This window comes from Sitophilus oryzae, unplaced genomic scaffold (assembly GCF_002938485.1).
Source record: "Sitophilus oryzae breed Bouriz unplaced genomic scaffold, Soryzae_2.0 scaffold_1536_pilon_pilon, whole genome shotgun sequence".
Classification (NCBI taxonomy): domain Eukaryota; kingdom Metazoa; phylum Arthropoda; class Insecta; order Coleoptera; family Curculionidae; genus Sitophilus; species Sitophilus oryzae.
The window spans coordinates 3,932,003-3,956,210 of record NW_022146210.1 but is presented as its reverse complement, the minus strand read 5'-3'; the positions used below and the strand labels follow the sequence as shown (position 1 = coordinate 3,956,210).

The window sequence follows — 24,208 nt, the reverse complement described above, 5'->3', positions numbered from 1 at the left end:
CCATAAAGGTGTTTGTCAGCATGGCGTTCATTGAATATTTGCGCAAACCGATTGCCACATTCATTATTTTTAAAATAAAGTTCGATTATATTCACTTTTTCTGCAAGTGAGTACACCATAATTGTTAAAAAGTTTAACGATATTGAGAAGAACTTCAACGCAAATCACAGAACAGCTATCTAGCAACTACCGCACCTGATCGTTCAACCTTGTGGCAAGTGAAAAAATGCGTAAACATCTAGAGACAATAAGAAAAAACAGCAAATTGGTCGAAGGAATTTATCCTTAGCATTTACTATGATAAATGTTTAAATAAACTTTTCAAATTTCAATCCTTCATATTTTCTCAATGACTCGACCGATTTTCAAAAACGAAGCGGGGAAATATAGAGAATTGGAAGCTCTTTTCATTGCGGTGCCACTTGACCCCCCTTCCCATTTGAAAAAAGTTGGGGGATGACCCCCCCCCCCCCCCGCTTAGAGGGTTGAAGATTTTGCAATCATTTTTGGGGCAAAAGTAGTCCCCCTCACAAACAAAATTGACGTGTTTTTGGATTTTCTGAAAAAAAATTACCCTGGCCGTTATGCCTTGCGGAACGTTTTCGAGATGGGCCACCCTGTATTAAAAAGCAACGTAATAAAATAAGCAAAAAATAAAAAAATATTTGAATGTCAACCTCACTTCTTTAATATTGACACTTCGAGACTGTCTTTTTTGCTTGTCAATTTGCGTGTGCCAATGAAAATTTGGGTGCGAGAAGTTTACTTCTCGCATTCAAATCGACGTGTGGTAATTGTGAAGTGGACAATTAGCGTCTTTTCGACTCCAAAAGAATGCGAAAAGATACTACTTTCCCCGCATGAGTAATAAGATAATTATTTAAAATTAATCAGATTTCTAATAATAATAAATTTAATGCCATTAAAGCACGAAACAAATAAAAACTTAAGAAGTTATTTAAATTTCCACATTAAACACTTATTCTTAGATTTTAATACCTTGAATATCAAAAGGAGGATGTACTATGTACGTTTGACATTACAGGCGAGGCACAAAAAGCCATTTTTACTCCGAATAGAACATGCTATTTTCTTTCAAACGCCACAATTTTTTTTTTAATTATTTTAAACGTTCTAAATAATATAATAAGATTTAAAAATAATACATTGTAATTAATTATATATCGAGAAACTATGGTTACGTTCGTTGAATTTGACCGTTTATATCAGTTTAATTATTACATATTTAAAAAGAACATTAGTAATTTCAGAGGTAAACTTTAAGTCCAAATTTTAAACATTCGTTTAATGTATTATTTTAATTTATATATACAATTGTTATAACAAATAATTTATTTATGAACAAGAATCAGTATAATTTCATTATACCCCTTCTTAATATTCTTCGCCACCTTCACCTTCTCCTTCTCCAGAATCCATTCCAACTTCCTCGTAATCCTTTTCCAGAGCAGCTGTATCTTCTCTGGCTTCAGAAAATTCACCTTCTTCCATACCTTCACCTACGTACCAATGCACGAAAGCTCTCTTGGCGTACATTAAATCAAACTTGTGATCCAATCGAGCCCATGCTTCGGCAATAGCTGTGGTGTTGGACAACATACATACCGCACGTTGTACTTTCGCTAAATCACCTCCAGGTACAACAGTTGGCGGTTGATAATTAATGCCTACTTTAAATCCTGTAGGACACCAATCCACGAATTGGATGGTACGTTTTGTTTTGATTGTACCAATAGCAGCGTTGACATCCTTTGGTACAACATCTCCTCGATATAACATACAACACGCCATGTATTTGCCGTGCCTTGGATCGCATTTTACCATCTGATTTGCTGGTTCAAAACAGGCGTTGGTAATTTCTGCTACAGATAATTGTTCATGGTAAGCTTTTTCGGCAGAAATTACTGGGGCGTAAGTGGCAAGAGGAAAATGGATACGTGGATATGGTACAAGGTTGGTCTGAAATTCTGTTAGATCGACATTCAGAGCACCATCAAACCTCAAAGAGGCCGTGATTGATGACACTATTTGACCGATAAGCCGGTTGAGATTAGTGTAAGTTGGACGTTCAATGTCCAAATTTCTTCTGCAAATGTCGTAAATGGCTTCGTTGTCAACCATAAATGCCGCATCTGAATGTTCTAGGGTGGTGTGGGTGGTTAAAATGGCATTGTAAGGCTCAACTACCGCAGTAGATACTTGAGGGGCTGGGTAAATAGCAAACTCCAACTTAGATTTCTTACCATAATCGACAGATAATCGTTCCATCAATAGAGAGGTGAAACCGGATCCAGTACCGCCTCCGAAAGAGTGAAAAATAAGGAAACCTTGTAAACCAGTGCACTGGTCGGCCAATTTCCTGATTCTGTCCAGCACCAAATCCACTATTTCCTTACCAATCGTGTAATGACCTCGAGCATAGTTATTAGCCGCATCTTCCTTACCAGTTATGAGCTGTTCGGGATGGAATAGTTGACGGTACGTTCCAGTACGCACTTCGTCGACCACGGTAGGTTCCAAGTCAACAAATACAGCTCTGGGTACATGTTTACCTGCGCCAGTTTCGCTGAAGAAAGTGTTAAAACTGTCGTCTCCTCCTCCAACAGTCTTGTCTGATGGCATCTGGCCGTCGGGCTGGATTCCATGTTCTAAGCAGTACAATTCCCAACAGGCGTTGCCAATTTGAACTCCGGCTTGGCCGAGATGGATGGAGATGCATTCACGCTGGAAAGAAATATAATTTTAAGTGAGCGAACTAGTACATGAATATACCGTATGATCGAAAAAATAACGGCGTCAGCGATAGCTATGAAATGAAGATCGCTTTCATTTTATATATGTAAATTTATATAGGCAATGCGAGGGGGAATGTCATCGATCGTCATTTCCAAGTCAACTGGACGTTTTTTTTTCGATCATATGGTATAACGTCTATATATATATATATATATATATATATATATATATATATATATATATATATATATATATATATATATATATATATATATATATATATATATATATATATATATATATATATATATATATATATATATATATATATATTCAGACTCACCCTGTATATTTTTTAATCCAGTATCTAAAACGGTATGGTAATTTGTAAAAGTATAAAAAATTAGAGGGAGGAAATTTAGGGATTAGTCATTTTAGAACAAATAAATTTTTTATGAATAATTTATTTTTCTCAAAAAGTTAATAATACAAAGTTTTACCTCATATTGTATATTATTGGGCTGTCTATTTTGCTATTTACAAATTTTTTAAAATTAATTTTTTTATGTTACTTTCAATATTTTTGTTTTAGGTATATTTGGCCATTCTGGCAATTATTTATAATTCTGAAGCAATACTTTTGGATTAACTTATATATAAGGTGTCCAGAAATACTGTATCTAACTTGGGTGGGTAATTCTGCAGATAAAAATAAAACAAAAAGTTTCTATAAGCCTATACCCTAAGATGCTTCCCGAAGAAGTTACAGCACTCAAAAGGGTAAGCTAAATAATTTATTTTGCTTATTTTTACGAATACAAGTAAACCGTTTTTCTTGAAATTTGGTGCTCTACACACATTTTAATGCCAAAGCGAATGGCGATGGTGTAAAATTACGTAACAGCCCTGAAAGGGCATTTTTCATTATGGTAGAGAGTACTACTGCCCGTACTTTTTTTATCCTTATAGATAAAGTAATTTCAACAATTAATATTTAAAGCTAGGGCTTTTTTACGTAAGAAAGGTGCTCCACGTCTAGTTCGATATTATTAACGGTTTTCAAGATATTTGCGTTTAAAGGTTAGGATGCGTCGATTTTAGTATTAGAGAAATCATGAGATTAATTTGCTTATAATTTCGTTGTATTTCATCATTTTGCTAATACTAAAATCGGTGTATCCTAACAGAAATATCTCGAAACCCGTTCACTGTATCCAAATAAATGATGAGCATGATATAAAAATATAAGTAAAAAAGTTTTAGCTTTTGATACCATTTGTTGAAATTACTCTATCTATAAGGATGGAAAAAGTACGACCAGTAGTACTCTCTACTCTAATGTAAAGTACCTTCTTAGGGGTAAATTTTACCATCACCATCCGCTTTGGCATTAAAATATGTTTAAGAGTACTAAATTTCAAGAAAAACGGTTTAACAATTTTCTTAAAAATAAACAAAATATGTACTTTTTATTCACCTTTTCGAGTGCTGTAACTTCTTGGGGAAGCATTTTAGGACATATATGTTCATAGAAACATTTTGTTTTATTTTTATCTGTAGAATCATTACAGTTGAGGGTTGGAACCTTTGGTGTTACACAGCAAAATAAAAACACTAAATCACCACAATACACCAAAACACTTTTACTTAATTTACTTTCTATAATCATCTGCTGATGATGCTAACATGGTTAGCGAAACGCGCGTCCAGTGTAAAAGTAAAAGTGTTTTGGTGTATTGTGGTGATTTAGTGTTTTTATTTTGCTGTAGAATCATGCAACAAAGTTGGATACACTATTTTTTTGACACCCTGTATTATTCGACTTAACTTTTGTTACCAAAAACGTACCAAACATACTCAAAACAATATTTATTACACGTTACGCAACCAAAACAATATTAAAATATACCTTTATTTTAGCTAGTTGAAGATGCGAATTTGAAATTTGAAGCTTTAAATGTCATCTTTTGGCATTTGGCTGTGAGGTCTACAATATTTTTATTTTTAATTTCTCGAAAAGTACAAAAATGCACTAAACTTGATAAAATCGTAGTAGGGAACAAAACTATAAATTGTGGGTACACTATTCTAACTAATATTAAAAAAATAATTCTAAACATTTATGATATTTTTGATATATGCAAAAAATTATTTTATGTAGTATGTTAACATAATGCAAAATACTTAATGAATCTCTTAATCTCGTTTTATTTAAAAGAGTTCAAGTAAATAGACAGAATTATACACCAAATTAGAAGTTATAAAATTAATGAAATTGAGTATTTTTTCTCATTTTTACATACATTTTTATGTCTAAACAAAGGTGACTTACCATTTTTTACAAGAGAGATGAGTTCAGTGAAAATGAATGGGAATAAGTGGACGAAAACGTTCAGAAAAGCTTGCAAAGTAACTTTCCAAACACTTTGTTTGACTTATGATTGACGGTTGCTATAAATATTTTTATATAAAAAAAATATAAAAGCCCACTTTTTATTTTGGCCGTTGCTTGCTTTTCGAGTTCGGCTACGAGGTGGTGAAGAAATTAATGTGACAAATGTATTTTTGACATAAGTATTCCTTGAAAAAATTAAAATATTTTTATAAATGTTACAAAAATACATATTAAGAACTATAGCTGCGTAAAATACTTACTCTGCACAAATGTATAGGTGTATTTTTTGTGGATTTGTGGTTAAAAATGGATTTATGAAGAAATGTAACTAAAAATGCTTAAAAAATTGAATTTAAGAATGAATCGCAATAAATCTTAAACATTAATCTCGAAGTTCCTCGCGAAATACACTTCTGGTAGACGATGATGTACACACTACTCGACCGATTTCCGGAAATTCTTACCAGTTTTCTTATGTTGTGTTGAACTTTGGCTAACCTCGCCGCCAAATACCGAAATAATGAAAATCAACCGAGGTAAGCCTAAACATGAGGTTGGCTTTTACATTTTTCGCAAAACGAAGGGCTTAACAAAAAATTCAAGTAAAAGATTGAGTAACACTGATAAATAAAATATTGAAGTGAAACTTCTTTACACGCGATGGGAGTAAAAATTGAAGGCCGTGACACAGCCGTAACACACGAGACGCGAGGAGCAAAGTGGTAACGATCTAGGAGCATCGTAATTCTGGCCCTATGTGAGCTAGAGGGCTGACACCCGGAATGTAGTCGAAGAGACCCATCATTTCATGATATTTCGATGACGTTTTGTGCATTACGAAACCCCATCATCAATGAATCAAATCAAAAAATTGTCCGATTTAAATGAAATTTGGTATGTCGATAGATTGGACCAAAGCCAACTTAACCGTGTACCACACGTGTCATTGTGACAGTGAGACTTGACGTAAGAAACGTCAAAAGTTGATGTTGTCCGATCGCGACCAAATTTGGTGCGTAGGCTATGTGGGCAACGGTGCACACGGTCCCACCCTGCAAAGTTTGATGCGACGTTTCGTTTACATCTTCATCAGGGTGCGACTAACGATTTGATATTGAAGAAAAATGTAAATCGATTTCGGCATAATTGGGGACGGGCTACAGGATGATGCCTTAGACGTTTCGAACCGATGCCTCGAAATGGACAAAATCTTTAGGATTTTTTATAATTATGGGTTGATTGGAACCAAACTCGGCACGTAGATAGAGGTACTCGAATGGAGTCCTCGGACGGACAGACGGGCAAATTGACAGGCAGACAGACGGAAGTAAGAAGAGGTTTCATTTCAAATATGCACACATAGTGCGATCGCAATTTTTTGTATTTTATCTTATAAAATTAAAAATAGTTCTATAATATAATAAAATAAAAATTTCGAAATATTTACAATCCTAGGATATTTCGACCGATATTTACATTAAAAATAGAATGTACAAAAATTATTTGATGAAATGAAGTTGGTTGGTCATCCTTGCACATATTTTCCTATGTCTCGGCGCACTCAGTGATAAGGTGTTCTGGTGTTTCCCCATTTTCCCCACAGAATCTGCATTCGCCGTTGTTTCTCAGCTTCAGCCTACTGAGGTGTTTGTTGAGGAGATAGTGTTCTGTTTCAAAAAATTAAGAAAAGAAAATCAAGAAAAGTCCTGTTTAAAAGAGACCAAGAAAAGTCCTGCTAAATGAAGAAAAAGCTTTAATTTTTCTCCGTCGTTAGTTCTGAGGAACTTTTTCGAGTGTCTTAAACCATTGGAGGACACCCACTCCAAGTTGCGGATGGAGTCATCCAGATTCTTCAGTTCCGCTTTCAGTTTGTTCCCGCTTGGAAAACAGAACGGTTCTGGTCCATTTATTAGATTACGTTTATCTTATGTTTTTAAATATGTTTGAAGAGATTAATCTAAAATAGCCTGCTCGTGACTATTTTAAAGTGCTCATGGTTTGATTAGTTATACTTTTCCATTTCTTTCTGTTATTGGTCTTTATTTTCCACCCATTAACTTTTATTCTTCTTAAAGTCCTATTCAACATCTCTTTTCCATCTGGTTCTCGGTCTATCTCTCCTCTTTCCACTTATTTCAGACTTCATTGTCATTTTAGGGACTCTTGTTTCAGCCATTCTCCGCTATATCGTAGCCATCTCAGTATCTGTGATCTTGTTACACCCCTTATACTTGGTGCACGATATAATTGCTTTATTATCTTCGTTTGTTTTTCTAATCCCCACATGTTGTCTATCTTTTTTTCTCCAAAAATCTTCTTCAGTATTTTCCTTACCCAAGCCTCGAATTTTTCGTTGCTTTCCAGCGTCCACGTTTCACATGAATATAGTACCATTGAGCGTACCATTGTTTGTGTACATTCAGACCCTTAAACTTTTAGAGATGTTCTTGGTCGTAATAATCTGGTTTTTTCCTGGGTTAGAAGATATTTAAGTATAATACAGTGGCAGGTCTCTATAGACAGTGGACGGCTTCATCGCGTGGTTTATTATTGCGTAATCAAGCACGCGATCCGATATATTAATATAATTGATTGAGGAAACTTAATACATTGTAAATTTACAATTTGGACGCATTTTTAAATTGTATTTTGTTATTCTACATAGTAGCCTGGTATACTTTTCATGTAAATTTACGTACCTATAATTGGAGAACTATTACATGCAACCTTGTAAACATACACATAAAATGTATTTTTACCGTGCACTTTGTAAATATTCAATTATTGATATGTACTTGTACAATACATTCTTAATTATTTTTATGTAAAAAAACTCTAAATTATCTATAAAAAAGTTATGTAAATTTACCACAGTTTTTTTATCAGTGTATCTAAAAAATAATAAAACCAAGAGAAAAATTACTTTTTCGCATTTATAACTTAAGCCTATTGAGAATAATAAATACTTATATAAAATTAAAAAAAAAACTTTAAAAAATATATTATAAAAAAGAACAAAGAGGGTGTGGTGCATGGATGCGGGCAGCATTAAGTTCCTAAATGCAAAGAGGTCAAAATTCACAGAATTAAAAAATTCTGTAAATTTTAACAATGTTGAGTTTTAAAGGGCATGTGCACTATTCGCAAGGTAACTCGAAGTAGGTGAAAGTCGAATAGCGAAGAGGGTTAATTCGTGTTTTTAATGAAATTAAGCCAAGGCGTGTTGGCCTAAAGTTGGACAAGGAATCAGGAAATATCCCCCTTCACTCACCGACCCTGACCTACTTCGGTTTACCTCACGAGTAGTGCAGAGGGCGTGTTAAAATCTGATATTTCTATTTTATTTTGAATCTCATTCGGTTTACTGTGGAACATAATCTTTAAAGAAAAGTATTTATTTAGTGCTTGAAATGTTTATAAATATAAAAATATATACAGAGTGGTTCACTAAGTATGCAACATATGGGAATTTTTTATTAGAAGTCCTCTCTAAATGGAAATACTGTCAAAAAATAGTGCATATCCAATATCCATGTCAGTGGTATTTAGAATGAGTGCAAGTCAAACAACCTACAGGGTAGGTGAAAACCCTTACGTAAGTTTCGCAGGTGACCGGGTAACAAATGAAAAGTTTTCTATACCTATCTATTTTTCACGTATTGAATAAAAAATCCTAAACATAAATTAAGTACCCCTGCAACAAATAAATGATGAAAAAGTATAAGCCCACGGCCACACAGAAAGCGTTTTTTGCGATTTGTGTCCATTAAAAACACGCAAAATACGCGGAAGGCCTGTAGTTTCTATCAAGATGGCAATTAGTAACATCGCAAGCGCGTCGATCTCCGGCCCGTCCAACAGTCAATCCTGTGAGAAAGAGATAGCCGAGATCGGCGCGGTTAGCGTTGAGGGGACAAAGAAAAAAGATATGCTCGCACTGGGATCGACTGTTGAACGGACCGGAGCTCAGATTCGTATTCGTGCTAGTGCAGTGGCGTGTGTAAAAATAATTATTTGCGATTTCTTTTACGATTTGTAATGTATAGATTTTTTATGTCGTAGTTTTGTGGTTACTTGTGTGTTTAATTATAATATAATAATATGATATAATCAATAATTATAATTTTATAATACGCTAGTAAATATTACTCGTTGCTAACGCAATTTTAAGACATGATTTATCAAACTTTTTTGAAGTGACACTTCTTTACGCGCCCTGGGAGTAAAATTTCAGAGCCGTGACACACGAGCTACTGCTAACGAAAAGTGGTAATGGCTTAGGAATACGTAGTGACGCGACGTGTATTTGTGAGTAATCCACGTGCTTATCAAAAATATTGATATTTTAATACAAACTTTGTAAAAGTAAATCAAATTATTACGTGTAAAAACTATTTGTTACACGTAAAAAAACTATTTTTTACTCGTAAAACACTACTCGCTACCGGTAAAAAATATTTTGACACAAAAAAAATATTTTTTATACATAAAAATATATTTTTTGCACCTAGAAAACTATTTTTACACGTATAAAACTATTTATTACCTGTAAAAAACTATTTGTTACGCGTAAAGAACTATTTGCTACGCGTAAAAAAACATTTTACGCATAAAGAACAATTTTTTACGTTCCTTTAATTTATTACTTTTTCAACATTTCAAACTACACTTTTTCAAACATTTCTTTCAAATTTTTGAATTTAATAGAATCTTCCTACACACTAAATATGTTCTCTATAAAAATATTTTTAGATAATACTCGAAAAAAAAAAATAATAATAATAATTTATTCATAAATACATATAAATAAACTAGTGTGTACCCGCGACTTCGTTCGCGTCGACTTAATCATTTGTAATGGTGATGATAAAGCAAAGCAAGAATTTCCATTAACATACCAACTAAGATAAAATTTTCTCACGTTTATGTCAGCATGAGAAAAAACAATATGGCGATATTATTATATAACTTGGTATAATATTTGAGGGGTAGTTTCATCTTGTTGGAATTTGACTTTCGAAAAATTCGTTTGCCAAAAATAAGCTTTTTACGTCAAGCAGTTTAAGCAGAATCGTGGTTAATCAATTACCCCACTTTTTGGAACACCCTGTATGATTTTTTAAAAAATTTCAAAATATGTATAAAAACAAAATCAATTATGCGTGTCCAAGTGTTTTCCCGAAAGGCTTTTTTTAAATAACAAATATTGTAATATTTGAGGGTCGTTTTCACCCGCTTGGAATTTGAAATTCGAGAAACCCCTCCTTATCGAACCTCTACACCCCACAGTCAATGCGTTTGCCAAAAATCAGCTTTAAACGTCAAGCAGTTTAAGTAGAATCGTGATTACTCAATGGTTATATTTTATGAAACGCCCTGTATAAATTTTTAAAAAATCTTAAAATATATAAAACAACAAAATAAAATATATATGTTTAAGAGTTTTTCCGAAAAACTCACCGGTTTTTAAATAAAAAATATTCTAATATTTGAGGGGTGGTTTCACCCCCTTAGAATTCGAGTTTCGAAAAATCCCTTCTTATCGAACCTCTACACCCTAAAGTCAATCCGTTTTCCAAAAATCAGCTTTTTACATCAAGCGCTTTAAGCAGGATCGTGATTAATCAATGACCAGATCTGTCGAAACACCCTGAATACATTTTTAAAAAATCTTAAAATATGTAAAAAAAAGAAATTAAAATATACGTGTTTAAGCGTTTTTTCGGAAACTTGACCGTTTTTTAAATAAAAAATATTCTAATATTTGAGGGGCGGTTTCACCCCCTTAGAATTCGAGTTTCGAAAAATCACTTCTTATCGAACCTCTACACCCTAATGTCAATCCGTTTTCCAAAAATCAGCTTTTTACGTCAAGCGCTTTAAGCAGGATCGTGATTAATCAATGACCAGATTTTTCGAAACACCCTGTATACATTTTTAAAAAACTTAAAATATGTAAAAAAAGAAAAGAAAATATACGTGTTTAAGCGTTTTTTCGGAAACTTGACCGTTTTTTAAATAAAAAATATTGTAATATTCCACCCCCCTTTTTTCCCCTTAGGGGATGAATTTTAAAAAATCCTTTCTTATCTTACGTAAACATCATAAAAGGAACCCCTGTGCAAAAGTTCAGCTTTTTATGGTGAAGGGTTTGGTCTGGGCGTTGATGAGTCAGTGATGAATGAATCAGGAGTTACAGATTTATATACAGGGTGAGTTTCCTACGATGTTCTCTATGGGTATCTCGGAAACTACTGGAGATAGAGAGTCAGTTAAATAGGGAAAGAATTGCAGTTTTATGAGGTCATAAATAAGCGCCTTTCAGATTTTTTAAAAAGTTCATGGCTTACTAGATATTTCGAAAAAAACAAATTTTGGCTATTTTAAAAATTGTCCCTAATTCCATTATAATCTATTTTAGACAAAAAGTTTTCAGATAAAAGTTGTAGATATTCACATCCCTAATGAGATTGTGTTCTCCGATTTTAAATAAGAGTTTTTCAAATGAAGAAAAGCGTGTAGGATTATTGGTTCAACTTTTCTTGGCCATACAGTTTCGAGGATACGTTGACCGGTGAACGTTACTTACGTTTTGTAGAGAAAGGTTTTCAAGACATGTTAGAAAAGTTAAATTTATTAATACTCGCCCATTAATAGAGTGGTTCCAACATGACTTTTATTATGACACACCAACCCCAATCCCCCCCCCCACAAACACACAATGAAAGAAATGTTAAAAATTATTTATATCATAATTATCTAGACTCAGGGATAGAAAGAGGTGGACCAAATTGCATGGGTCTCCTCTGTCACTTGACCTATCCATTTTAGATTTTTTTATGCGGTATGGTTTACAGAAGAACTTATGAATTAAGAGAGGCACTCGAAGAGGCGGAACAGGAGAAGTTTAATTAAGTCGACCGGTCGTTCTGTGAGAATAGCTAGAAATTCAGTTTTAAAAAGATGCATTTATGTACTCAAAACAATTGCGGATTTTTTGAAAATTTTCTAAAATAACTTTATAATATAGATTAATAATATATTTTGTCTTTTTATAAGTAATAAATCATAACAAAATTAGAACACCATTGAAAACCGTTCTCTAAAAAAAACGTAAATAACTTTCACTGGTCGTATCCTCTAAACTGTATAGCCAAAAAAAAGTTGAACCAATAATCAGAATCTACACGCTTTTCTTCATTTGAAAAACTCTTATTTACAATTTTTGTTTATTTTAATTCAAAAAGATTGAATGTGACAATTTCATTTTTCTGATAGCAACGACGATTGAACTTGTTTCCATGGCTAACTAAGTGAAATTAGACAAGAAAGATAAGAATTGGCTATAACTCAGTAATTTTGTGAAAGAAACATATTATAGCTTATATCGCTGAACAGCTTAAAAAATGGCGCTTTTTATGCAGTCATGGCCAACTATGGTTTCCATTTAAAAAAACATATGTTTGTGTCATATGTCAAAATTGACAGGCTTTAGAAAAAATCGGACAACACAATCTCATTAAGAATGTGATTATCTACAACTTTTATCTGAACACTTTTTGTCTAAAATAGATTATAATGGAATTAGGGACAATTTTTAAAATAGCCAAAATTTGTTTTTTTTTCGAAATAACTAGTAAGCCATGAACTTTTTCAAAAATCTGAAAGGCGCATATTTATGACCCCACAGAACTGCAATTCTTTCCCCATTTAACCGACTCTCTATCTCCAGTAGTTTCCGAGTTGCCCATAGAGAACATCGTAGGAAACTCACCCTGTATATAGATAAATAGTATACGTTATAAAGTCAAAGACTTCTTCGGATAAATAATATCTAAATTAAAAACATAAACAGAGTATAAACAATATTAACAAGGAATAATCAGACCCTTAGATACAACCTAACCCAACTTAAAACGTTTTAGACGCAAAAGACGCTTCACGCTAAAAACGCAAAAAACGCTTTCTGTGTGGCCGTGCACTAAATGGGGTTAACCATTTTAGAATAAGCATTTTTTATGAAGAATGCATTTTTCTCAAAATGTCTTTTGTAAAGACAATCTAGGGACATACCTACTGTATACTGTATATGAATTAATTTTAACATATAAATAATTAATTAACGTACAACGTACCGCATATAATATTTATTCTAGTATATAAAGCAAACATAAACTTTTTACGATTTTCATACTCAAAAACGATATTCTAAGTTTACGTTGGCCGTCTCATGATCATTAATCATTTTTGTAAATGACTCATGTAGAATAAATATTTCACGTTTGCTGCATGGAAAATTTTTTCAACTGGATAACGGATATTTCGGTCACTTTCTGAGAAAACTAAAAAGTATATACTATATATATTATTAGTTTTTTTTTAAATTGTTCAAGCTCCGTTCTCCTTGCAACTAAATGCACAATAATAAATAATCCTATTATAGCCAAATAATATTTATGGCACTGTGCTGCATATCAAATTGAGAACAGGACGTTCATTAATTCAAGTGGGAGGCTGATCAGGCAGCTTTGTTCGCCCCATGATCTCATATCGACGCTTTGACGGCTCCAAAGTCTTTTTTGCAGCTTTGACTTTATTAATAGCCGATCGAGACGGATAACGGCAAGTTTTCGATTCTCGCGTCATGATTTAATGAGATTCGGCGGTTGGTTGTAAATTATTAAAGGTTATAACGGAATAATAAACTAATTACCGTACGACATATCTGATTTATTATACTGAATAGGTAAGCGGTACAAAGGACCGTTGCGTTGGGGGGTATTAAGGGTTCTGTAGTGCACCTGAAAAAGATCGTTGTCAATCATAATCCAATTTGTTTTTAATTATTTCGCTTGTAGTCTGTTTCATAAATATATGATGACCAGCCTATTTACAAATAAACACATTTCTTTAAATTCGATTCTTTCCGTTTTAAGACACTCTGTATACATGGTGAGAACGAGTAAGAGGGGGGGGTTAATCACTGCGGCCTTAAAGATCTATTGTGCCCCCCTTCCTTGAGTCATCACACAATCTATAACCCATCATACCCCTGTTGTAGAGGGGACAGGGTATTTCTCATCCTCCTCTGACAACAGTTCGTCCTCCGAGGGTACACACCCTTCCACGGTTGGAGTTTGTCCCTCCGTACCCGCTCTTCACAGTCGAGGAGCTTGCCTCCGGCTGAGGAACCCGTGAGGTGGAGACCGGAGGATCTGTCTCCATTTTCTCCACCTCTTTAACTTGCCCTCTCCTTAGACCCGATACGGGTGTTGTCCCGTATCTATAATAGAGGATATGTCCCTTTTTCTCTATTGCTTTTTTGGATTTGAGGTCAATTCCTATTGTGAGGACCTGACCATGACCCTCCTTCCTCGAGTTGATGACTGGCCAACTCGATATCCTTACATTGAAGTTCTGACCTTGGATAAGACTCAGCAGGTAGGTGGTGTCTTTCCCCTTGCTCCTCGGCAGAAAGACCGTTATAGCCGCCCCTTTAGGGATGTTTTCTCCCTTCACTGCAACCAGTTCCGGCCCTTGCCAATTTTTAAGCTTAGGTGCGGTTTCCACTAACCAACTCGCCGATTCTTGAGATACACAATCTATGAGGATCATGCCCACCCGAAAGTGTATCCCCGCAAAACGCAACTGACACACATTTTGTAGATCGTTGTGTTGCGATCCGATCGCCACTACTTCGTCCAGTATAGCCTGTTCTAGAGACGTTTGCTGGTCCGTGGTCAGAGCAACCTCTGGGAAATCCTTTGGCAGCACCGCCATTTTCACTTGTCCAGCAATAGCGGCAAAGCTGGTGATACGTCCCTGCTTGCCTCCCGGTGTTGGACGGCTTTCCATCCTGGCTTTTTTCTCTCCCTGTCGGAGAAGAGGTGAGAGGTTCTTGTCCCTCTCTTGCCCTTTGATGGGCTTGAGTCAGGTTGTTTTTTGTTTTCTTTACTCTCCCCTTTTCGGAGGACTGATTTCGCTTTTACTTCCTCTGGAGCAAGTCCTTCGTGGAGCAGTCGGAGGGCTGAGACCTACGGCTAAGACCTACTCTCAGAGGATCGTCTAGCTCGCCTGGTTGACTCTGGTTATGTCGCTTATTGGGTCTAGATGTAGGCTCCCGACCCTTGCTGGAAAAGTTGGTAGCTTGTGTGCCACTTGTGGAGGATGATCCCAAGCAAGTGTCAGCCGCCACTCCTGTAGTTTCCTTTGGAATTTGTTTCTTGAAACTTTCATTTTTAATGTTCCCGTGTCGCTAGGGGGCCACAGCATCACCAGTGGTGTTTTTAATACTGTAACGTTTTTAGTTCGTTACATGTCTTTTTTATATATAATGTATGATGTCCGGCCTATCATCACCGAATTCCCTCTCGTTCAGGCCGGACAGATTATTTGACGCGTAATTTGTACGTTCCCTGGTCGCCAACCCTGTGATCGTTCGACACAACCCTGTTACTATTCTGTGAAGGCGCGCGCTGTCAACATCGCTTCTGTCAACTCTCCGTGCTTAACCTCACTTTGTTTTGACGCTCTGTTTTATCCCAGCTTTTAGAAATGGTGATTATTTAAATCTTGCTGTATAATCTGAATCAGCTGCTATTTCAAAGCAACAGGTAAAGATGAGATATTATCCTTTTAGATTCGATATTATTATTGAATATTTTTAGGGTAGAGTTACGGATGTCCCAACTTGTATTTGTGTTTTGCTGACACGTTGGCGTCCCTTTTCTTTTGTCCTCCAGAATGTCACATGGAAGAAAGGACATGTTGTTTATTATTTATTGAGCCCTCGGAAGTATTTCGAGGGTCCAAGGTATGGACTATTTCCAAGGTACGGACTATTTCCAAGGTACGGACTGTGTCCAAAGTACGGACTGTGTCCAAGGTACGGGTAGTGTCTTATGTACGGACATTATCTTATGCACGGATGTCCTGTGGACGAGTGTCCCCAGTAAGAATGATTTTTTCTTACATATAAGTGCCACAGCGTGGATGTAGCTCGAGTCCCATGCTGCTTCGTTCCCAGCTGTAAGCTAGTTAGTTACGGCTGTACCAATTTATGGTGTCTCATTCTGGCCCCTTTGGTTGTGTTGGATGGCTGAGTACAGAGATGCGAGACTACCTCACGCTGCTACTGTTTGAAGCAAGATTACATAAAGAACAGCTAAGTGTAGATTTACGTTCTAGTTTTTATGTTTTAGATTTTTTATATTTTCAGTCTTAAACAGTAACGTACATTTTAAATAATATCGTACAGACTATATTTAGTGGTTAGATTATTAAGAACATTTATGTCGATGCAGTAGTTACAATGTCATTTAGATTTTAGGTTTCATTATATTACGCCTTGTAATAGTATTACTTTCTATAGATATTATTATTGCGCTATATTAACAGATGAATAACGAGACATAGATTCTAGAATCTACAGGTTGCAACACATCAGATTTAACACTGCATAAAATTTAACAATTTAAATAAAGTAATGCTACTTTTCTTATATTTTCTATAACGTTACACGCATTGTATTTTTTCCTAGTCTTTTCATAGAACATATTTAATATCATTTACATACATAGTTTTACTCAACAAATAACCACTATAATAATTATTAAAATTGTACAATGCTATTTACCATCAGAATTCATCATGAATAAATATAGTCATTAGTTTTAAGTATTATACAACTGTGTTTTCTTTCTCTGTACATGCCTGGCGCCCAATATCTATTTTTTTGTTTATTGTTCTTAATTAGTTTTCTTTCCAGTGAAATACCTTCTCCACGACTGCTCTCCGATGAAAAGCTGCCGTTCGCAGTGGTAGTGGTTTAAAAAACGCTACAATACTATATCTCATAGTGTTTCCACGGGTCGTTAGGGATAGTCGGTCCACTTCTACAGAGCCCCGTATGCAGAAGTAAGGGGTAAATACAATGAGGTGCCCCATGATGCCCCAAGGTTGAGGACAGTAATGGCTAGTCTTCTATCTAGCCACGCATCCCTTTGACCTGGTCCCGCCATCGTAGGATTTAGGTTTTTGGTGAGATTGTCTCCTCTTGGTCCAGGCGGTTAAGCCAAGACCCCCCACACCGTCTACCCGCGAGACATGACCACAGTCAGTAGAGGCCGGGTGCCTGGTATGACGGACAGGGGTAGCCCCGTCCGACATCGTTATATATCTTATAAGACGAAGACACTCTGTATACATAAATAATTATTGAATTTTAAAATACTATTCGCAAACTAGAGAGACGGAAATCAGTCAACCAACAGATACATACGATAGGCGTTAGGTAATAACTTTGATACTGCCATTCGAAACGCATTGATGTTATTTTGGTTTGTAAATTTTGATTATTGTGCCAAAGAATGTGACTAAAGGTAAACGTTTCCCCATTATTTAACTAAAGCATATATTTTTTCCATACTCTCCAACTGTTAAAATTGCGTTATATCTATCAAAAATAGTAGATAAAATAGTACTTTAACCGCAAGGGTAGATTAAATGATACTTTAACATCGAGGATAGGTTAAAAACTTTATTTCTTCTCGCACGTTTTTGCTTCCATTTTTGAAAATTTTTGTATTCCTTTTCATAAGTTATTCGGGATTTAAATGGAAGTAGTTTGGATATGGCGTTTGTCGCCTCAGCCTGAATATCTGTTGGCAATTTACTTATTTTGTTTTAAGCCATTTCTGGCTCCAATTCAATCAGCAATCGACACGAAGGAGAATTAAAAAATATTGACTCAAAACTGACAGCTTTATTTATTTGTCAAATTACATAGAAACCAACGCCAACCCTTATTTGTTAAAATAAGTACGGCTATTTATAAATTTTGCGTTTGAATTATATAACCTATTTTCTTCAAATTTCCCATATATTGCTGCTATCGAGCGCATCCAAGGTTAGTCAGAATAAAAAAAAAAATAACACAACGTAGTACACAGTATATAAAATTTGAAGCTTTTTAAATAACTAATACAGTCATTACTCATTTAGAAAGCATTGCAAATTGCAATTAAAGTTATTATAAGCTTAATTTGAAAATCTAAAAATTATGAAAGGAAACTTTCAAACTGAGCTTAATTCTCATTATACCGTAGAAAACTGATTACTAAGAAGTAGAACAATAAAGCAAGTAATTAAAAGTATGTACAACTTCTAAATGGATATTTTAACGAATTTTAACTTTTTATTTTACTGTCGTTTAACTACCGTTTAATAAAAATTTTAAAGCACTTCTTAAATGTCGTCTTTTTGGAATATAATGAATTTTGCATAGCTGTAAAATTCAGGAGAGTTGTAATATTCAGTAAGTGCTATAAGTTAACCTATAAATTCCATCCAGATTGTGGGGACTAAACTCTTTAATGTGTGAGTTAAGGAAAGGAGTTTGAAACGCAGTTTAATTATACTGGATGAGCAATTGGGTTCTTGAACATAATTGAAATAAATGCTTTTCTGAAACTGGATTTTTGTCGTTTACTGCATTTACTGCATTACGTGTAATAAATAATACATGAGTGTAATAAATAATACATAATAATTTAGCAACAGGAGTAGTCAATATTCCATATATCTTTGTATTTTCCTATTAAAAAAGACTTCCTATTTAGAATGTTTACTAGAATGTTGTTAATAAAATAATGCCCATATTTAAAAAATAGAGCGTGCTATTTTTTTAAACGTCACAAATAATTTTTTACACGATTTCAAACGTGGCAAATAATATAAAAAGATTTAAAAGTAATACCTTTAAAGTAACTATACAGGGTGAGTCTTAAATAAGTGCAAATATTTTCAAAGGTGGTATATTTCAACCCCAGGAACCCGTCTATGAGTTTTTTTCGCAAAAAAATGGATTAAAAATCGTGCATTTTCTTTTAAATTTCCCTGTATTTTTTCGCCGCAAATTTTCAAGGATGCAATATTGCCACTTCCTACATGACTTATATTTTTAATTATATTTCGTATCCTCGTCCAAATAGATATACACCCGTAGTATCATTATCATACTTTATCGAGCACATTTTATTCCCAATTACGTAAAGAATGCATTTTTTGTTAGCCATAGACCTTAGTCATCCGTACCCGACCGTCAGCCTTCTCATAACATTATTGTGCTTTGTCGAGTAAACAGTATAGTTAGAAGTGAAAATAAAAATGCCGAAATATAACAGGAAACGTACCTTAAGTGCTAGTGGTGATGAAAGTGAAAGGCTGGAAAGGGAAAGAAGACATCTCTTGAAAAAATTGATTTTTTGGATCGAAAACGGCGTATAAGTGTGTACAGTAGTACTAGTGATGAGAACGAAAGTGAATTCTAAACACTTTCGTAGTTACTGGCTATAAATGTTAAAGCCAAATATAAAAAGAGACATAACTGTTAAGTCTCAAATTGCAGGTAATAGCTATAACTGTTAAAGCTATTTTTTGCCAACAGGGGGCGTAATAAGTAAGTAATTATTTTAGAGATAGAAGAGTAGAAGTAGATTTACTTTAGTCAATTTACTAGCTTGGGTTAATCCACCCTGTGGATATAATTATATACACGTGGGTTACATTAACATGATCTGTATTTTCCGGCTGGAATTGGAAAATGGTAAGACAAGTATTATTATTCTGTCTAATATTTACTATCTTGGGTTAATCCACCTTGGTGGATGTAAACATATACTCATATACCTACACATTGTAACCCAGCATAGTCCTTGACTTATGCACGCTAGTATGTCTCAGAAAACTATTAAAATGATCTAGATATCAGATCCTTTATTCTGTGACTGTATTTGAAAAATCTGCTTTGCAGTTTTGATTAAATAAAAGCTTCTACTCAAACTAACAACAGGTAACTATATATTATGTTATACCCGGCCACAAAACGCCGAACGGAGTGCTTTTCTACAGGGCAAGGTGACGCAACATTGTTGTTTGTTTACCTTTTTCTAGAGTGTTTTTTGCTCTAGAAATAACTTTTGATAAAATAATGAATTTAATTAAAATTAATTTTAATAACTTTTGATAAAATAATGAACTTTATTTTTTTAGACAGGTCAAAACGAATCTGAATCTGTTTAATAATAAAAAATAAAAACCCCAAAGCTATTTGTTTACAAAAATGAGTACCTAGGTGACCGCTATCGATTCTTAAACCAAGGCTTAAACTAAACATCTTGCTATGGGGACGGGGAACTGCTGAAGTTACACAAATGTACTTTAGGCCCTTGTTTATATATTCTTATATACAAGGCTTAGGCTGAGTTTATAAAATATTTTAAACGCTTTACAAAAATGTTTTTTTTTGCCTTTTATTAAAGGTACAGATTCTGATAGTGAGTTTATATTAGGATTTTCTTAGAATTACATGTTATATAATTACATTACAAAGTAAGAGATCTTTTGGTTGCAATCTATGGTTGCAATATAGCATAAATTGGTTAAAAAATTGTATTTACATTATTATGGCTTACAATAAACTTATATTTATTTAATTCCAATCGTCCTCGGAATCAAATCTAGAAAAAAATCAATTAATTCAAATTCGAGAGAGATAAAGATCTGTGTAGGAGTAGGACCTAAAATGTGTGACACACTTAAAATTAGGTGGATGCTTATCTTTCTTAAAATTACTAACAGAAACGAAAGACAGTCTAAAATATTTTTTCCATCCCCAGCAATTGCAGTATATTTTAAGGACCGAGGTTAAATCCGGAGGTCCAAATCATGTTTTCTTCAACAGAAAATAAGAAATATATTTTTTGATAGACCTACAGCACGTTTTTAGGTAAAACAATGTCACCACTAGACCAAACAATTACAAGGTTAGTGGAACTTCCCAAAGAAAATAACCAAGGTTGGAGTTGCCCTTAAAATCTGATAGATTTAGGGAAATCGTTATGTTAGGAGAATCCTACTTTACGAACCATTGGAAGGTTTTCTTTTTTTATTAAATTCACACTTGAATAGCAAAATTAAAAGCGTGGCGATTGGCCAAATAAGCGATGATTTGCTTTTTAGTAAAGTTTTAGTGAAAAATGCAAAGAAGCCAAGAATCTTGAAAATACTAGCAGGCTCATCTCAGAAATCAAAACACTTAAAAATGAGTGCTTTGAGATCCAGGTGAAGGTCCACAGACAGAATAATGAGAAGATAAGAAGGGGAAAATTCCTAGAAGATTCATTTTAAAAAGAACGAGGGGGGAACAAGAATTCCAAAGAAGGCAGAATGTGTTGAAGGAGACAATAATTCAGGTTAGAACTCAAAACAAATATGCTGGTATAATTGACTATTTACAGCCAATGGTTGAAAATAACACATAACGAACTTGTTTTAAGTTATTTAAAAGGTTATTATAAATATGGTTGCGATTACGATACCTTTTAGGTCCTAAACTAGTAGACCTAAACCTAAAATTTTAGACTAACCTAAACAATATAGCTATCCAGAAACTCTCATTGCAGAAAACTGGAACTTAAATTATACTTTTAAAATATAAATAATAATAATAATAATAGTAAAAAAAAATGAATTTTAAGCTCTTTTTCTTGGAATTTGCACTATGCATATGTTTTTCAACCCCCTAAACACCGGTAATTAACAACTGTTAAGGGAAAACGTTTTTTGTTTGTGACTCAACTATCTTGACGATGTTCTTTTATTAGACAAACATTTAGCGGAATGTACTGGAAATATAAATTTAATAAAAAAAAAAAAATAAGTAAATAAATAAATAAAAAAAAGAGTATCTTCACGTCTACTCAAGAAATTTCATACTTAGATTTTATCTTAAATACAAAATTAATGAAAATGTATCCTACAGACACAAAGAAATGTAAGATTAAAAAGTTAGTGCTGAAATTTTCCAGAAAATATAGATAGTATGTATCCATACTAACTATAAGATGGTTTCTTCGCAACTTACAAGCACTTTAATTTCTTTTTGTCCCGCAGATAAATACAGCTGGTTTTATAGATACTAAGAGATTTGAATGAGCTAAATACAAAGCCCTTGAGGAAAATAATGAAAATTATAACACGTTCTTTGTGGCAACAAGTTTTTTTTTTCTGAAGTTTATGGCTGGTGGCTCAGAAACACAGAATGTGCAGGTCAAAATTTCATGCCTCCTAAATATACTCTTACTTACTAGGTTATTGATGCATCAAAATCGGGTTAGGGTACCTATTGTAATTATTTAAATGCTAGAGGTTTTTGAGACCAAGAGTATCATATACTAATAAAATGGGAGGTGTAAAATATTTGCACCTTAATTTTATCACTACTAAAATCTGGAAATGGTCGATTGTCCTTGACTTGTCCTTAAATTTATAAAAAGATGGTGTCCACTCGAAAATTTTTCATTAGAATTGCTCACAAAAAGCTTGCTACTCTCTAATTCTTGCAACTGGCCAGAGAGTTCAGACACTAAAAATATAGCTGAAGTAGACGACTCTTCTATTAAGATTTATGTTTGCCAGCACTTTAGAAGCTTACCTAGAAAGAACTGAATCATTAAGAGGAGAAGAGAATTATCTTCTTAAAAAAAAAAAAAAAAAAAACGCCTAAAGTGGCATGTTCCGAGTCTATAAGTCGCTGGATCAACACAAAATTGTTTAGTACTCACAGTATTACATACGCGACGTCTTCAGCGGCCTACAGAAAGGGATTTAATATTGATCAAATAAAAAAGAATACCATAGGGTGGACCTCAAAATCAAAGTATTTCAAACAATTTATAATCGTCCACTGAATAAAGAAAAAATAAATAACTTTATAGAAACATGCAGGAAGCAAGTGCAGTCATTATAAACTGCTCTAGTAAGTTGCTCTTTATTGTGTTAATGTTAATAAGTATGTTTTATATTTTTCTAATTACTTATAATTCAAATTCAAATAGTTTATTTACCTTTTTTTTAAATATTAATATACAAATTAAAAAAAAAAGCAAAAAATTAGATAAAAGGAACTTAGTGTGGCGCTTTTATAAAAAAATAAAACCGATACACAAAAACATTAAATGTTTCAAAATCAAAATCAAAAGTATTTCAAACAATATGTATAATGTATAGGAGTGAGTCGTTATGGCAATCTACTAAGTCGGAGTGAGCAAAAATACGAAGTATTTATTACATAACTACTTAATCTGACGTTAGATTCCAAGCGCTTGGGAAAATACTCGCCTTTTGTCTTTATTCAGGACATCTTATTTTACTAAGCGTGTTGACCGTACTCTTCGTACACATGAAAACCGGCACCCAAGACCAAAAATGCCGACCCTAGTAGTATATGTATGTGTTATACTACTACTATGTGTTATACTAATTTAGAATCATAATTATGTGATGCATATTATATTACATTATTTTTTTTGCTATTTTGTTATATAATATAATAACATGTATGTAGGGAGTAGATTATATATATATTTTTGTTTTGTGGGTTTGACATATTATATTTAAATATACGTTTATAGTTATGTTACTATAAATTGTATTAAATTAATCAAATGTTAAATGTCAAATAATTAAACGTCATACGATTATGTATATTTTACATCACCTGTTGGAAAAAACAGCAAAATATAAACTGCCACAAAAGAATTTCTTTTCTTTCAACATCTACGGGTGTATATCTATTTGGACGAGGATACGAAATATAATTATAAGAACAAACGACTTACCTGTAGGAAGTTCGTTCTGAATTATATGAGTATCCTCGTCCAAATAGATAGGTCCCGACCCTACCGATACTAGCCTCCCAAGAAATTCTTTTTTGATTTAAAAGCAAAATAATGTTATGAGAAGGCTGACGGTCGGGTACGGATGACTAAGGTCTATGGCTAACAAAAAATGCATTCTTTACGTAATTGGGAATAAAATGTGCTCGATAAAGTATGATAATGATACTACGGGTGTATATCTATTTGGACAAGGATACTCATATAATTCAGAACGAACTTCCTACAGGTAAGTCGTTTGTTCTTATAATTATTAATAAGAGAAAATACCACTAACAAGCAAATAATTGCTGAAAAGGGGTGATACATTCTGAAAAGG

General features: G+C 33.8%; 1 protein-coding gene across 1 annotated transcript; it reads right to left on the bottom strand.

The window, feature by feature from the left end:
* Positions 1-1,285: 1,285 nt before the first annotated feature.
* LOC115878891 (tubulin alpha-1 chain-like) lies at positions 1,286-5,246 on the bottom strand. The gene is made up of 2 exons (XM_030895500.1): positions 5,090-5,246; positions 1,286-2,745 (listed from the first exon to the last, which is right to left on the bottom strand). Exons 1-2 carry the CDS (start codon positions 5,090-5,092, stop codon positions 1,396-1,398), a joined length of 1,353 nt encoding a protein of 450 aa, XP_030751360.1. The 5' UTR covers positions 5,093-5,246; the 3' UTR covers positions 1,286-1,395.
* Positions 5,247-24,208: the final 18,962 nt, after the last annotated feature.